Raw genomic sequence first — 18,196 nt, forward strand, 5'->3', positions numbered from 1 at the left:
AGACCCGGCTGCAGTTCTTCCCTATTTAACCCTGCACACCCACACAGCTTGTTCTCTTTCATCCAGCCACTCGATGGGCAGCTGCTAACGCACGCTTCCACCTCAACAGGCCGGCGCATCGTGTGCTGCTCAAGAGAATGGGGCAGCTGCTTTCACGTGTCTTCTCTTTCTGAGCATACACGCACGTTACTGTACGACACGAGTTCGTTCCCAGGTTAGTCGTGACGTGACCAGGCTACGCAGGGCAGGGGTTCGCGCTTCCCGGTTCTGCCACTGTCTTCCACACCACTGCACTCCCATCGTTGGTCCTGACCGGATAGCACTGGTTAGCCCAGGCCTGTCTACGATTGTTATTTGCATCAGTCATACTAGCAGTTAGCAATGCTGGGCTTCCGCAACAATTCAGCTATCCAGCCATATGACGCCAGCCGCAATCAACGATGTGAACGAGCTACAGACCCGCGCGCACGCGACGGCTGACACACCGCGGAGGGACAGAGCACGGTGAGGGAGTAGAGCATGTGCAGCTACACTAGACGCACAGACCACGACACACTGGAGACCGCGTACAACGACACAACCGAGCGGAAACCCGGCAAGACGATAGGTATAAGGTCGTCTGGCCACACTTCCTATCCTGAGCTTACGCCGACAGATTCAACCAGGCGCCGAGTGTAGCACTGTGCAACAGTTAACATGTTCATATCCGAGCAGAGTTTTTCTTGCTCTAATTGAGGAAAGGTCTCTATGTGTTCTTGTGTTCTTTATGCCCATCTTAACTTTGGCGCTAGCACTCTGTTCCATGTATGAGCTATCCCTTCGATGACATCCATAGAAAGTAATAAGGAAATTGACTATAATCCGCCTCCTCAGAGCATTCCGCCCACCCCCTCCTGCCTGCCTTTTAACACCATAAGTATGTCATCGGCTAATAAATGTCACTAATACAACAAAAAGACTCTGAGGACGGAGCCACTTGGGAGCCGAAAGAGCCGGCTCTTTTTAGTGAGCCGAACCAAAAGAACCCCTCCCTAAAAAGAGCCTGAATTCCCATCACTAACAGGAAGTACATGTGCTTTGTGGTTGGTCGGTCAGTGCTAGAAGTTTTGCCGCTTCCTGTTCAGTTGCTGCCTGGTTCCACGGATGAACACCACGTGAGAGGAAGTAGTGTTGGTGCTGCTCAGGTAAAGAGAGAGGAAGCCTTGATAAAAAGTCACTCTGGACGTCAAGGGGTAAAGGGACAGGTGCTCGAGCACCCTCAGTCTGTGTAATGTGTTACTTAAGTGATTTTTTCTTTGAATTGAAAATTCAACAGTTATGCAACAGACTACTCAGTTATTTATTATTATTAGTAGTAGTAGAGACAATGAGTAAAATTCTTCCTCAGTAAATTAAATGGGACTTCTTCTTATGTCCACAAGATGGAGCCATGGTTTCACACAGCATATAAGGATAGATGTATTGAGGACTACAGCCAGTAAATGTGTTTTTTTAAAAGTAGCTTCAACTTTATGTGTACAGCATAGGATTACACTTTTATTCAGCAAAGGTCTGACAAGACCAGATGGTAAGTCAACTTTTAACGGAAAGCGGAAAATTATTGTTTTAAATCATTTCAGCACTTAGCAAAATATTGGCAGAGAAAATCTAATTAAAATGTTATAAAATGTAGATGTGGGGGAATCTGTCTTTAGTCATAGCAGGGTGTTCATTATGAATACTTGTAATGTAACATAACACCATTATAGCCACTAGTTCTAGCGAAAATGTGGTACCATAAGGGAAATATGGCTTGCAGAAAGCATTTACATGTACAAGGATTCACACAATAAACAATAATAATACAAACAATAAAACAAACAATACAAACAATAATATATATATATATATATATATATATGAAAGCACTGTAATACACAAATCAACCAGATATACCTATATTGCCCACCAGAGCAATAATTGGTCAGGCTTTAGAAAAAATTACCAAGCTATTGCTGTATACAGGAAAACATTGCTGCTGAATTTCATGTTTAAATTAAGCCATCTAATTGTAGAAGGAATACATAAGACTTTGGTCCCTCTGCGCTGAAGTTTATCCAGTGTGAAGGAGCAGCCAGAGAGTATCAGTTCCTCTGTAAGTCAAAAAAGATTTTGGTCTTTCAGCACATGACTCTCACAGATTTCAGTTATTTGTGTGTTGCCTAGAGCAGTAACCACACTAGGGTTATCCACAAAGCCCCCCCTTTAACAACTGCAATACACACAGCTAAGGCAGTAAAATCTGGCCAAACAAGGTCATAATTTTAGAAGATGTTAAAAGATTTCATTTTCTGTAAGGAAAACAAAAAATGTTGTACCTGCAAATTATCTCTGTGACTGCCTCTAGAGTTTGCTATCAGTAGAAGTCCCCAGATATTTATAGTTGCCCTCCAATTCAATTCCCTTATCAGATTGTAGAGTGGGTTTGGAAGCAGGCTGTAAACTTCTAAAATATATTGCAACATGACACAAAGTCACCAACAACACAGTCAAGTCTCCTCGTGGAAGTTACTATGAAACAACAGAATCTTCTGCAAAGTTAATAAAATGTCTGCCTAAATATTTGTTGTGGCAGTCATGAATACGCTTTACACAGGAGTGGAGAATATACACAACCCAAGAGAGACACAGAAGATAAAAAGAGGAACCAAAATCTGTCACTTAAAATGTCTGGAATACAGCCAGCTATGTCTACTGCGTTTCATTTACTTGCTTAGTTTTGCTCAATTCCTGGATCATGATTGTTTTTTCATCTCATAGACACTCATCTAAGGTTCGTCCTAGGCATTTGTTATTTTCTGACTCTGGGAAAGTGGGAGAAACAGTAAAGTTCCTAAAAACTACTGTATTTAACTATCTTTAATCAAATCACATACATTTAGGTTATTCAACGTGATCTCCTTTTTGATAACTAATATAATGTAATATGTTTTCACTTCCATTCCCTGAGCCTCCCCTGAAACCGCTTTTCAAAACCTTTGGTCGAGATCAACCTTGTGTGAAAAGGAATGACCAATGTGAAGCAGTGTAAGTGAGCATCCTTAGGCTCCTAATGCAGTATACATACTGTACCTCTGCCACCGTCCCCTGCTTTTTTTTCAGCTGTTGCTGAATGCTAAAGGCCTGAAATGGACATTTCAGCATTTCTTTTGAAAATACTACATCAGCTAGTGTTCTTTCAATGCAAAACAAATTTTGTGTTAAATTCAATTTAAATTTGTACTGGCAGACACTCCATTAAACCGTATCTTCACAGATTCTGGACTAATCACTGACTAATCACATTACATACACTAGATGCTGACTGGGGAATAGTTATTTTCATCTTGCCATCTTCATCTCATCACTATTTAAAATGTTTTTTGAGAAGCTAAACTGGTTAGAGTATTCTCTGAGAAACTTAGTATAGACACTACCCCTCCCCATCTGATTATCTTTCTTTGCATACTCAAGAAGTACAGCAAAGCTACTGTAGGGAGAGAAGTTTGGTAACTAAAGCTACTTAGAAAAAGTAATTCAAACTACATACCCACTTGGGAATGTGCAAGCATAGCTCACAAATCAAAAAGTAGGTTTTGACAATGGAGCTTGTCAGTGTCATGTATTTGCTAAAGCATGGCCATGGTGATGATGAAATCTGAGATTTGGGAGGTTTATCCACAATGACGCTGTGTGAGCACTGAGCAACACCTGCCCTTTTGCACATGCACACAAAGGTCAAGTGTGTGGTGGTGCCTGCCTGACGAAGGTATTGGCTGGGCATGTTTAGAGTGGTCACGATGAAAGAAAAATGGTTTGGGGCTGGTCAAAGGGGGTGTAATTACAGTAGAGGGCAATGACAAAAATAAAATAAGAACAAAATTCCTTTCCTTTTAAGAAAATGTGGAGGTGGGTGTGGTTTACACTCAGCTTCAGGAGGGAGAGGTGTGGGGAAGGCTTGTGAGAGCAGTGCCAGGTGAGTTGATGATCTCAGCTGGTACTCATTGAGTAATCACTCCTCTCACTTAATATTGCAGTATGTGTGCTCAGACTCGGGTGGTGGACATAACAAGTGAGAGCGAGCGCGAGAGATTTATGAAGTTGCCTGTATGTATGTCTGTGATGCAGCTACGATTTAATAAAAGGTTGTGTTGTAACAACGGACGCAGTGTTGTCAGATTGTGGTGCTGAAGGAACCCCACAGTAGCAATAGAGACCTGGTAGAGAAACAGTCCTTTCCCAACAATTGTTTTTGTTTCAGTAAGTTAACTACATAAAAATGACAATGGCAAGTAATTTAACTACTTGAAATCAACTAATGTGAAACACAAATATTATTGTTGTGAACTACCCAGCCAAACTACTGCCAAAATGTAGTTTAAATTACTAGTTTAATTTAGTTAAACTATGGGGCAGTAAAAAAGGTTACAAACGCAGTAGTTCAATATTGTTGGAATATCATCAATGATATGCTAAATATGTCGCCTAACCCGCTACGGTAATTGGTATAGTTTTAGCAAATGAAGAACTGGAAGCAGGGGGAAACCGTTAGCCTGGCCCTGTCCAAAGTTTAAATATATAACCTAAGAACGCTTCTAAAGCATTCTAAAATTACAAGTGTTAGTTGCGTGTGTATTTGTAATGTGGAGATAGCCAAGCGCCCCGTCCCCCAAACAGATGGTGTTGTTCTTGGAAAACTTTGTTGGAAAAGGAAGGCACTTTCAAAATAATAGCATTAAACCACACCGTAGGTGGCCAGTAGTTTCTCTTAGGACCCTGACTGGTCCGAACCCACTGTGTAGCTAATAGCTTGAATCCTGTAAGATGGATCTTACGTATTTTGTTGACTTTAAGAATCGGTCTGCCTCAAAGGTTAGTTAGAAAGCTGTTTAATCTTTATTTCCTAATTACCTATACGAACCGTGGTGTGATATTCTTCTGATCTAAATCTTGCCAATAAAAGGCGAATATGTAATATTTCCCAAAAAAGTACTTCTCTCCTTCTACATTTTCAACATCTTCGGCCAGGGTGTAGGATACAAACTATTCACGGTCCTTTACTCAAGTAAAGTAGCAATACCACAACTAAACTAGTATAATAGGTTAAACAGTCATATTAGGTGGATAAGATAGCGCTTAAAGGTGTGGTGGTGAGGATGTGAAAGTTGAAATGATCCCACTGCATGATTGCGACACTTCACCCATCTTGCATTAACGCGTTTGTATCATTTAGAAACAGTCTATTTTTGAATGGTTCGTGCACCTTCCCTCATTTTCCGCCCTGAGCACCGGGAAGAAATACCGGATTTCAAGTGTTGCACTTCTGCTTCCAAATGATGTAAAATTCATTTTGCATCACTCGGAAAGCAGGAAGTCTCATATCTTTGTAGAAGGGGTGAGACACAAACACTCTTTTCTCCGGTCAAATAGGCACCATTCAAAAATTTATTTAGCATTTGGACCTACATATATAACCCACTTTCAATAAAGATTAATGTTTCCACGGGTGAAATGCTTCTTTAAGCCAACAGCCTGTGTGTTAAATTATGAATAGTGGGTTGAAAGCCCCACCAATCCCCCCCTGCATTGTCAATCTTGCTCTCTCTTTGTATCATTTTCCAAGAGAGAGTTCAACCACAATAGCTCTAGATACACCCAGCTGGTGGTCCCTGTAGACTTGAAATGAAATGAAATGCCTGCCCCTTTCACAGATTCACACTTTCACCCAGTAGCAGGGGACCTGTCTTCACTGTAGGGCTGACGTAATCACATTTCTGATAAATGACGGAGGAGATGACGACAAGTAATAAAGACGTTCCCAAGAATTGAATCTTCCATGTGAGACACTCCTGCATAGGGTAACGTGATGAAAGTACACTGTTGCTGGCTGTGGCCAGCTGGCCATGTACAGTAAGTCTAACTATCTTTGTGCTACAAATAGGACACTAAGGGCTGCAGAAAACCAACCAGTAGTAGACAAATATGGTCATATCCCAATTTTATATCTAGATTACAGTGCATATCACAATATGGCAAATTTTCTATAAATTCTTTAAAAAATAATTTATAAAAAATGAACAGATGGAAAGGCCTATTTCTTTTTACATTTTGAATTATACTTTATAAATAAAAGGGAGTAATTACTTTTATCCATTTCATATTATATATTTATATTTGCTTATTTTAGAACTTTTGTGCAAATTTAATTAATTACAAATATATTAATGCATAAAATACGAAAATGTAAATAAAAACAACACTTTTCAACTCTAGCTGTGTTTGTGTATAGTATGGTTTTCTGGTCCATGAAGCTACAGCCAGCAGCCAGTTAGCTTAGCTTAGCATAAAGACTGGAAACAGCTCGCCTGGTTCTGTCCAAAGGTTGCAAAACCCGTGGCTCACTGGCAAGACAAATGATGCCTTATAAAATGGTCAATTGTAACAGTTTGTTTTTTGTACGCATTAAACAAACAAGATAGAACGTGTTAATTAGTGCTCTTTAGAGGTGCTGGTAGGCAGAGAGTGTGTATTTTATGAACAACAGTCCTTTGGAGCAGTGGGCTTTTGTTTTGGGGATAACAGGCAGACAAATGGACTTTCAGTCCAATGGGAATTTTTTGGACTATTGGGGTTTCAGAATAATGGAACGTCCCAATTTTTAAAGTCCTGGACATCATATGATTGCGGAAATAACAACATTCAGAATCTGAAAACATACAATATACATATCTTTGTCACATATTATGCAATGTTTATTATTTTATTTAAATTTCCCAAATATCCCAAAATCAGATCGTTTTGTTCAAAATATGTTGTGCATCAAGCATCAATAACAGACACAATAGATAAACCATCTAATGCTCAATTGCCCATGTCCACACTTTCTGGGATTCCCCTCTACACCCAACCCAGTTTATCTACAGCAGCGTTGTCAAGTGTAGTGTGCTAAAAGAAACCGCAAAAAAATATTTTGCAAATACGTGTTGATGCTGCTCTTAATGTGGGATAGTAGAGGTCATGATCAAAAGATTAGCTTGACATTGCAAGACACTAGATAAAGTGTCAGAAAACAGGTCAGTTGTTGGTCATCTCAGTGTATTCTGTATTTCTCAGCGAACATTAGAGCTCAACAGGTTTAGTCAGTCAATTAATCTCGTCATAAATGTGTAAGACGCCTTTCACCACCACCTCACCGTCTTGTCTCTCCACCTCATCACACTCTCACTCTGTGTGCCTCTCTTCTTGAACTCCTTAAGGGTGTCGTCAGTCTTTCCTACGCTGCTCACTCACTGGAGGGTGTGGGTGACTTGAGTGCCAGGAGAGCTTTGAATAACAGAGAGGGGAGAAATAAAAGGGAATAAGCACCGCTAGCCCCCAGTCTTCCAGCAGCAAAGAGAAGACACAGGAATAACCATGCCTGAGCCAGTCCCTGCAGGTATTCAGATACTTTTTGGGAAAGCATGATTAATTGTAATTAGTCTCTAGACTTGGCTTTCAATAACATTATTGATGATGAAATTAGGCTTTTCTGGTTTGGTTGGAGGTTTTATATTTGCCTTGAATAGATTTATAATATGTTATATCCAAGGATGTTGTAGGAATTGATGGATTGTATGATATGTCATTTTTTCAGTAATTGTTTTTTGTTTTATGTAAAAGATCAATTCATTACATCATGTACTTGTGTACATTATGTATAGTATATAAGGGGATGTTTTGATGAAAAAAAAAAGAAATTAAGTCAAAATGTTGGTATCATAATGATAATAAGTAATTTCCCCACGGGGATTATTAAAGTATTAAAGTATTTCTGATAATGAATCCAAACAGACCAAATACTTATATTTGTGTGTATCTAAAAGTGTTCATTTAAAATTATGATAAGGCGGTTTACTTTTGTTCCTAATGACATTTAAATTCCAGTTGCTAAACAGATTCAGCATCTCATAAAGACATACATTTTCCCTCCTTGCCTCCTTGTTATCTGTCCAATATGAATACTTGAAAGGCCATAAATAATCACATAGCCAGCTGCTATTACATCATCTGGTTCAGTGTGTTACTGACATCAGCCCAGAGAGCGCAGTCTTGTTGACTAAACTGGACCGTGTAGCTTGTAAAACTACAGCAGGATCATATATTAATACTGTACACTACATGTGTATAGCAGAAATTTAAAATAAAATAAATAATAAAAAATTAAATAATTAATTTTTCTCCCTGAATTTCCAGTTGTTTTTTTTACTTTTCAGCAAAAGTCAGCATTATGTTAATGCAAATAATTACATTAACCTTGAAAACTGTATTCTTACATAAATATGTTATGCTAATTTTTTAAGATAAAATATATGTATAAAGCTTACTGTCGTGAGAGTCTGTAAAATACATTGCTCTATCATAAGCTAGCATTTGGCCTTGTAGGGTGAATGCAACTTTCTCATAAATAGTTGTCTGTTGTCCTTCAACTTTGTGGAGCCATCTGTTCTCCACTTAGACCCTGTGTGGCTCTAAATCATTGAACTGACAGAAGCCTAAGATGTCATAGCGGATGAGTCAGTTAGAGGAGTTTAGCTTTACGAGCCAAATTTGCGGGTGTTGAGCCTTTCAAACCCCTTCTAATTTCTACACCAACCGTGCCGTGATAGTGAATGTAATGGGCTTTGTTGGACTTGTTAGCACATTGCTCCTAATTCTACTTTGCATTATTTATTTATTTTTGCATCCTTGGGCTAATCTTTTTAAAGATCTAAGCTAGTGCCTTTTTATTTTTATCCCAGAAACACAAGCAGCTGCTACTTTTATTCACCATATACAGTCACAGATTTAATCCATGTAATATGGATACGATTCCACTTTGCTTGCTGGATATCTGCACCACCCACTGCTTTGCACTTACAAGCCAACTCAACTGCAAAGCTTTGTGAGGGTCAGATAACCTGCCACTATTTAATTTATAACTCTACTTGATGTTTCTTAGAAATACCCAATGTGATATTTGAAGACAAAAGGTGATTTTTAACAGCTGAACGATTATATGTGTATTACTATAATGCTTTGAAACAGAAGTGGCAACGTTTTCACCCTTAACTTACAGTGTAGCTCCACTTATTTTCCCACAATATGAATAATTCTGTATTTATTAGATTAGTTGAAATGTTCTCTGTGCTGTCTCACTGAGCAGCCAGATCCCGCCCTCAGCTAACTGCTAAAAATACTCAGCCTCTCAAATAACCCCTGACCTTTTCCACTTCCTCATAAGTCCATTGAGCTTCATACACCCGGGTGTATCAGATTTTGCTGTAACCCTTTTGCGGTCCCAGATGAGATGAATCATTATGTAATCTGTCACTTTCATCCAGAAAGTTCCCTCATGATCAGCAGACCTGTTGCTCCTCCTGGATGTGATGTAGCTCCCAGTGTAGTCAATCAAGCACATGACATTGTGCCATGTGTGGTTTGAAGCGATGGCATGATTCACTGTCGGAATTACTTTCATCTTTGGGACCGGATGAAACAAGAGAAAGTTGAACCAAAACTGCTCTGTGAAGCTTCTCCAACGCTGATTATTTTCTTGAGAACACAAACACCATGACATGAAATGATGAAATGATTTATCTTCTCTGAGATAATAAACCATGTTTTTCTTTAAATCATACACTTAAAAAGAAAAGCCCCAAAAACCAAACACAGGAGACTGTTGTCATTTGCAGATTGATTGACAGGTCTTTAATTTACTTTTTTAAATAATAATGGTTGGTTAGTTGAGAAATACAAAAAATGCTAATTATCCACTTGTAACTAAAACTTTTCAATAATGTGTGTGGAAATATCTCAAGTTGGGGTAAAGAAAATATGGATTGGGCCCTTAAATTATAAGAAACTCATAGCCATACAGTTATTTAAAATATTTCTTCATTTTACAAGCATACCCTTCATATGACGCTTGTCTGCTGCTTTCTGGTATTAGTGAATAAGATTACATTAATTTTGAATACAAATAATGTTGTTTGAGACTGAGTTTTTTTATTAGCATATACCCTTATAAGACATTACATAAGTGCCTTATATGATGAAATATAGTCCACAATTTGAGACAATAGTGCATAAACATGTGATTTTAATTAGGGAAATTTCATTAATTTATCAACTGAAAACCCTAAAAAGTCAGCCAGTCATATATGATAGAAAAGTTTCAAAAGAAGGGACTTCATATTAAAAGATGATCCAGACCTATTTTTAATCATTTTTAGCATTTTGCGCATGCAGCGTAGATACCAAAAAACATTTCTGAATTGCTTTTCATAACATTTGTTTAAATTGTTTCAATCCTCTGACGCACTAGGTGTCGTCGTGTGTGGCACAAACCTGTAACTTGTTAGAAGTAGATAAATGTCATTTATATGCAACTGCAAACCAACATGCATTAAATTATGTGTCACTGAGATATATTTATAAACTTTGAGACACCCAGAGGATCCTAAGAGGTTTGAAAAGGCCAGGCCACTCAATATCTTTCTGTATGTCTGGGTCATTACACACACTGTAAATCAAGCTGTCAGTGGTCAACGTGGAGAGGTAAACAGACAGCGAGGTGAAGACCTGCAGTACCTAAACTAACCATAGAAACCTATTCACATAAAGAAACTAAATACATCAACACATGTTTAGTCATCCTGCTTCCAAAAATAAACTAAAGCTAACTGAGGACAAACATATACAGTATATAGTACTTAGATGTTTACCTAAATAAATGTAGCAATACTATAGTGCTATACTCTGTCACAAAAAAAAACCATGCATTTAAAATTTTAGTAAACAAACGTGCACAAGTATTTATAGTATATACCATCAGAATATACTCAAAGTTGGCTACTGAAAGTCAATGTGCTCATTTCGCAGAATAGCCCATTTCACAATAATTAATAGTGTAGTAATGTGTCCATCACTTTAATATTGCAGCTGTTACGGTGGGGCTAATTCTAATTTATCTACATATATTTTATATATATTTCTTCTGCTGAGGACCAAAAAAATCTTCTCTTAACCCAGGCGAAGGAGCATGCGCGTCTCCAGTGGCTCCCAGTAGCTTTGACATAATGAAATAGTATGAAAATAAATCACATTTTCATTTATCATTGTTGTAGGCCTAAACTGATTCTTACATTCTCCAGTTGTAAAAAAGTGTTGCCATTACACACCAAATAAAAAATGTTTTAACATTTCATTTTTTCAACTTTGTGTCATACGTTACATCCTGACCTGCTGCTTTTATCTATGTCTACGCGTCTTCAGTCTCCTTATCTAGGTTAGCTATAGTTATGTAAAGTCTCAGAGGAAAATAGAGAATTTAATAGTGCATAGAGTGATTTGTTTGCTTTCATCACCAGTGGTACTGGCTTACTGGTATGCTTGGTCTGCAGCCAGAAATGGCCCTGTTAATCATAAAGGTTGTTGACCCCTGTCTTAACCCATGATTATACGTAATTTATACGTATAATCATGGGAATTTTGATTGTATTTTGTATTATTAATCAGAATCTGCAAATGAACTAGTAACTGAAGTTATCAAATAACTGTTGTGGAGTTAAAAGTACTATATTTGTCTTAGAAGAGGTAGAAAGTAGCAAAAAATGGATACACTCATAAACAAGTACCTCAAGATTGTACTTAAGCACAGTACTTGAGTAAATAAATACTTTGTTTCCACCACTCGTACTACAAAAAGATTGCCAAAAGGAAACAAACAAAAACATTACACCCAACAAGCAACTAATTATATATTATCTACCACAACTCTGACAACTTTGCCAATATGTGAAGCCACAGACAGTCTCTGTAGGGAACAGTCAAACTGTGAGGAACAGCTGTTCAGAAGTTCATTACCCTGCTTTATCACAAACTTGTTGAAGATGATCAAGATTCTCACCCCAAGTGGGTTGACTTAGCAGATGCTGATGCAGATTTACGCTCAATGCAGGTGTTCTCACAGGGTGTATGAAGTATTTACACCACAGTCTAAAAAGAGTGTATACTGTGTACCATTTGTAAATGTTCTCTTTTTTGTACTGACAAGCTTTGTTACTCTTTGACTTTTGTTAGCTCAGAGACATATTCTACTGTAGCTTATGCAAGATTACATATGGGGTAAATGTAGTTGTAGACAAATGCAGTTGTAGCAATAAATGCTAATTATATGTCATCTGTTTGCATGAGGTCAACGTGAGCCCAGTCTGTCTACACTGCTGCACGTTAAAGGAAACAGACATGAAATACATTATGAGTTTTTTGACAAGTGAATGCTATGTAACTTCACCTATCCTAGCAAGATGTTTAGGATGAGCTAGGCAAACAGTAAAGCAAGCAAGGTCAGAACTATTCAGGGAAACTGTGTTCCACTTAAGAGAACGTGGCACAACTTCAGGGAGGTCATAAGACACCGTCCCTGGCCTTTACTGCAGTGAACCCAAGAGAGATACCCAAGGAGTTGGGTATCTTATATGTCTCTATTTCAGTTGAGAATTTCCTTTTACCAGACTTAGGCCTCAACAATGACACCCACAGCAGTCCACGCTCAAATCAAACGTGTCGTGCTGATCAGCAGATTAAGCTGGTGTGGTAAATTCCATCAGTATCAGTTTCAAAGATTTGTGCCAGAGGTTGCACAGCTTAATAAAAATTTCAAAGGTGGCCATTTCATAGAATATATCCTCTTACCTGGTAGGCAGCATTTTAGACTTATGGTCCAAGAAGACTCACTTTACCATGAAACCCGATATATAATATTAACATTCCTGAAATAACTCTTTTATAATAAATCCATCAGTTTCAGACAAACATCCAGTTAAATATCATAAAGATATATAGGTGTAATTAAAAGAGAAAATATTGTCCAATATCAATCATCACTCAAAATCATTTAAGATATAATAACACCCCAACTTATGAACAGAAACAGTATTGTCAGAAATGAAATGTCTAAGTATGTACAAACACAGTGTGCACAGTGGTGCATGTTTCTAATCGTCTTCTGTTTCTATTTCACAGCTAAACCGGAGGGGGACGGTAAGTCAGCTGCTCCACAGTGTTTTCTTACTGACCTTTTGTGTGCTTTACACTATCACACAGACACTTGATTATAGCTCTCACATTTTCACTTTTGCTCACATATCATGTCAACTGCCTATGTCACACAAACACAGGCTCTGACTCTTGAGGGTGTGTAACCCAGCATGCACCAGTTATTTATTTATGAGCTTTATTTTTTTTGCCAGGATGGCATTTTTATTTTATTTATGTATGCCAGCATGCTGTGTATATGTTTTTACTTCCAGGCATTTTCACTGAGAATCTGTTATACTGTACATTATCAGAATACTGAAGCTTTGTACTCGGCTGTTTTCAAATGATGTAATGAAACAGACGGCACTATAAGAAAGAGACTTTGGGTTTCACAAGCCATATTTGAGTGTGGTTATGTGATACTGGGCTGGATTTTGTGTGTTACACAAAGATAAACTCTATTAGCTCAGCTGTTGTAGTGTGACAGATATATGTGTTGTCCAATGGGGCTACCAAGGTATTACTTTTCATTTTCTATGTCTAACAAAAATGCACAAATTTTAGCCCCAGAGGAGCGTGAAGAGGGTGAGGGACAATCATTTTTAATTTTCTTTTCTCTCTCCGGTTTTTGTGACGTTGAATGATTCAGTGCATTCACACGTTATTAATATGTGACATGGAGTGGGTTTGAGTTGCGCAGAGTGTTGAAAAATGCATTTGAACTAATCAGTCAGGGTAATTATCTGAATAATACAGAACAAGTGGTTTTGCTATAGATAATAAGTTGAGCAATTATTCAAGAAGAGTCAAGAAGATAGGCCTATAAGTCAATCACATCATATGACACAACATGAAGCTGCTGAAGGGGGATAATGCAATTATTATGCCACTTTGATTCAGCGTGTTTGCATTTCATAACCAGCCTACTGCAGCATTTCTCAACCTGGGCTCCAGGGACCTCCAGGGGTCCTTTAGGGGTTACCAGGGAGTCACCAGAACAGTGGGGAATATTTTAATTTCACTATTATTAATTCAAATCTAGCCCAGTGAGAGAATGTATAAAAATGTCTATTCTGTTCATAGGTTTCACACTCTTCACAGTTAATCTACCAATATACAGTATAGACAGTTAGGGATTACATACTCTTATCACATGGAGATCAATGAGACTATATCTTATCAAATATGCTCTGATGTATATCAGTTTGGGATTCCCTGATAACAAAAAAGGTTTAGGACCACTGGCCTACAGCATGCGTCAAATGTGTTAGCTGAATCTCCATCTTAGGTGTGTGGTAGCAGATTTTATCTCCTCAATGTTTGGTAACAACCTAGTGTCAGACATCAGTGAAGTGACGTCATGCACTTGCATGTATGTACTGTATCACAGCATCATGTAAATCAATTTCTTTCTGTTTAGTTTTTGCGTGTTGGTGTCCAGTCTAATGAGAATTTATGTTTTTGTTTCCTTTAGTTAATTTTCAGTTGTTTTAGCATGTTGGACTTTTGGGATGTAGAAAGATGATTTGTATGTAAGAAGAAGACAAGACAAGCCATCTGTCTTGTTTTTAACTACACTGACTGACTGCAACTCAGTGCATTTTCCACCTCTGTGAACTCTGTTGAGTTACATTTCACTGCAGGCATGTGTGAGCAAATATATGAAATTCAGTTTTTGTGCTTTGGTTGAGTAACCAGGTTTCATCTTTGAATGTTTTGTTGTCCATGTCACATTATCTTTCTTTTTTCAATCACTTAATCATGATTTTTATTTGCCCAGCTGAACAAGGACAAGATGGTAAGCACCTCTTAGTGTCACAGAATAATACTCTTTCTATTCATTTTCTCCTCAGCTTCCTCAATTATGACTAAATAAAGTGAATAATTACAGTATATAGTGGCAGTCAAGCTAATTTTTTTTTTCAATTATTTTCCAAAGGACAACTCCCGGCAGATGGAGGTAAGGCAGAATGGCAATTTCTTGTTTAATATGTCTGTCCATATAATCCATCTAATGTATTCACATTTGAGTGTATACATGAGCCACACAGTGTGAAAATGACTGTAACTGCATGACTTGTATGTATTTCATTTTAAAGGATCTTTCAGTTGGTCTCCAGTGACCTGCAAAATATCAATTATGTATTTATGTACATCCCAAAAAATCCTGAATGAATATGTAATATATGTAATATGTAAGAATATGTCTTTTATTCAAATTAAAAGATAATAAATATGGTAGTGGTTAAACCGCTAATGCTGCAATGACATGGATAACAAGATTATACATTTTACATCTAATGTTTTATGTTGTTTTTCATCCTTGGACTGATATACACATATACTGTATATATTATACGTATATGTGAACTTGTATGTGCAACATGGTTAGTTTTGGAATTTACTGTTGTGTTTCCAAGTACAGTATACAAGCATATACTGTATATTAAGGTCTGGTTGTGTGTTTCTACTATAAGTGTTGTATATATTTGTATGGGTTATATTCATAAATGTAATTTATTTTTGCTTGCAGTAACACTAAACCTGTAAAATGTCAAAACACTGTTGTTTGGATTTTGGTGGATTTCTCTGAAAAGTGATGGTGCATGGTGCCTCTGTTTTATGGTTGTTTATTGGTCTCTGTTGCAACTTGTACGTCATCTCTTATGCAACAACTAGCATTCGCTTCCTAGCTGCTTTTCTCAGTTAAGTTTGCTTCCTTGTCTGCAGCAGATTCAGAAGCTGATGGGGATGGTAAGAAAAGACCAACATTTAGATTGACGTGTCATAGGTGTTAATAATTTACTTTTGCCACTTGAAAACCATGGTTTGAGTGCTGGTATTATGTGCTAGTCAAGATGTCACATAATATATGAAGTGTTCAATTTTATTGTTTGAAATAATTTTGCCTGCTTCAATTTGGACTGAAATTACAGCATTTAAAAATGTTTACTGTTCGATTGGCCTTTAACAATTTGATTAAATTTGCTTTGTTGTTGTACAGTAAGCCATCTTTGGCAAGTAACAAGTAACACTCATCACAGTAGTCTTGAATTGTCAGTTCATCAGGCTGCAAGAAAAAAATATTCTCTTCTGTCATATGCCACAGAGCTGCTTACTGCTGAGATCCAAAAAGTAAAATATAATATAAGTATGCAGGGTGGCTCTGCTTGCATCAGTGCTCATGTCTTACTGATCCTGTGAAAATCCCTGCTAAAAATCCCTCTCAGAGCTTCTTGCAACTCATCTAGTAGCTACCCTCAGAATAAGCCACACCCCAGGCCTACAACTCAAGAGAAAACAAAGGGCTGACTTAAATGGTTCAGTTGCAGTTAAGTGTGTGATGCAATCCTTGTCTCATTCACCTGTTGTGTCCATTACTGCTGATATCTGTTGATACTGCTAGACACCTCACTGACAAATTATCCTGGTTATGTTCTGTCAGCATTTCAGAATTTGGTTCTCCATGTGAAGAGTGTTGCCCGTCCCATTGGTGACCTATCGTACCAGTTCTCCTTTGCCTTTGTCCCTCTGGCAATTTAAACAATGAGAGTGGAAACACAGCTGCGATTCATGGGTTACAGTCTTAGTTGTATAACAAAGGCAGCTGTTGCTACTAAAATACCAAGTGGCATCTGATGTGATGACACTTTTATAGTAACTCCTCAACTTAACATTATGATGTACTAGGAAACTGCATGGAGAGCTGAAGCAGTGAACTCATCCAAGATATCATAGTCAGCACATCAAACTCAGTACTAAACTCACTTCTGTATACTGGGCCATGCTCTGTATACTGGGCCATGTCTCATCCTTTATCTGAAGCCCAAAGGCCTGTTAGGTCTGCTAACTAAACCATGGTTGTAAAAAATGTTGTCCCTATATGATCTTCCAGGGACACAGTTCCCAGAGCGGTTATGAAATTAGCAAGACTTTGGAGAGCTGAAGGTTGCTAATTCTATGTATGTTAATTCTACATTAACAGTCTTTTTCTTTTCCCACTTGGACACCTGGTTGAGGCTTGACCAGAGGCAATATAACTGAGTCCATAATCGTCTGAGCAGTGCATATTATCAAGTGTTGAGGAGTCTTTCCTCAGTTCTGTTCCGTCTCTGTGGTGACTTTACCACATAGCCTGGTAGGCCAGGAGCATAGCCAAATTGTCCATCATGGCTGCTTCCTTTTTAGGCTATTTGGCCGGTGAGGCAAAACTTGGATAATGGGTTTTGGAGTATGCAGAAGAGAGGTGGGTAGACATAGACCCCTCCAAAGTTGGCATGGCTTTGTGTCCTCACAACAAGGTTGCTATCTTGGGAAGGTTGACTGCAGATCTGAAACGTTGCCCTGAAATATGGCCTGCTGAGCAAAGAGAGCATAAAAGCAGCCAGGGTGAAGTCATTAAGTGTTAAGTTTAGTTACTGTTTTAGTTATCTCCATAAATTCCCATCTGTTTATCTCTTCTGAGCATTTATGAGTGCATCCCTCATCATCCTTCTTCCCTGTCATTGAATGCCCATCAATGAATGTGGGGTAGATGTCTCAGACGGAGCTCACTGTGAGCTTGGACACATATAGCGGAACGAAAACACAAGCACAGTGGCAAAGCATGACAAGGGAAAAAGTGGCAGCACTATATCTCTTGAGTATCCACCATGTTTCGTCCACAAACAAGCTAGGTTTAGCAAAATGATAATTTTACATGGTGAAAGGATTTACAGTTCAGTCTTTAGCTGGTCGGAAGCAAGATTCAAAGACAGCAATAAAGTTCAGATGGGAACCTGTGGAGATGTGCTCAGACTGGTTTAGATAATCCAATTTTAGCCATGGAAATAGGCTTACACAAAGACGAATCTGCTGTTTACCTTAGTTTTATGAAGTGATGCTTTTCCCATTAACAGTATTGGGGAGGTGATAGGTTTGAGGCATCGAGAGAGAATGAGTGTGAAAGAATGTAAAACATGAACTTTTATGCCTAATTTTTTTTCTCTGTCAGGAGCTGGGGTCAGAGAAAAATCCCAGTTATTAGTTTTTTATTATTAGTTATTTTTTTGGCCTTTTTATTTGAGAGTGACAGCTGTAGATAGACAGGAAAGGGGGGTAGAGAGAGAAGGGATGACAC

At 38.1% G+C, this 18,196-nt stretch overlaps 1 protein-coding gene across 7 annotated transcripts in view; it reads left to right on the forward strand.

Moving 5' to 3' along the window:
- Positions 1-7,309: 7,309 nt before the first annotated feature.
- Positions 7,310-18,196, forward strand: part of mybpc2b (myosin binding protein Cb) — a 22,454-nt gene continuing 11,567 nt past the window's right edge. Inside the window, exons 1-5 of one of the 7 annotated variants that reach the window (XM_035660183.1) lie at positions 7,315-7,453; positions 13,063-13,080; positions 14,858-14,875; positions 15,017-15,037; positions 15,808-15,831. In XM_035660183.1, coding sequence (XP_035516076.1) covers positions 7,432-7,453; positions 13,063-13,080; positions 14,858-14,875; positions 15,017-15,037; positions 15,808-15,831 — 103 coding nt within the window. In that variant the 5' untranslated portion in view covers positions 7,315-7,431. Of the gene's footprint in view, positions 7,454-13,062; positions 13,081-14,857; positions 14,876-15,016; positions 15,038-15,807; positions 15,832-18,196 lie in introns of all 7 variants that reach the window. The other 6 variants (XM_035660193.1, XM_035660217.1, XM_035660199.1 and 3 more) reach the window with 6 other exon arrangements.

This window comes from Morone saxatilis, unplaced genomic scaffold (genome assembly GCF_004916995.1).
Source record: "Morone saxatilis isolate NCDOM2014 unplaced genomic scaffold, NCSU_SB_2.0 Contig1, whole genome shotgun sequence".
Classification (NCBI taxonomy): domain Eukaryota; kingdom Metazoa; phylum Chordata; class Actinopteri; family Moronidae; genus Morone; species Morone saxatilis.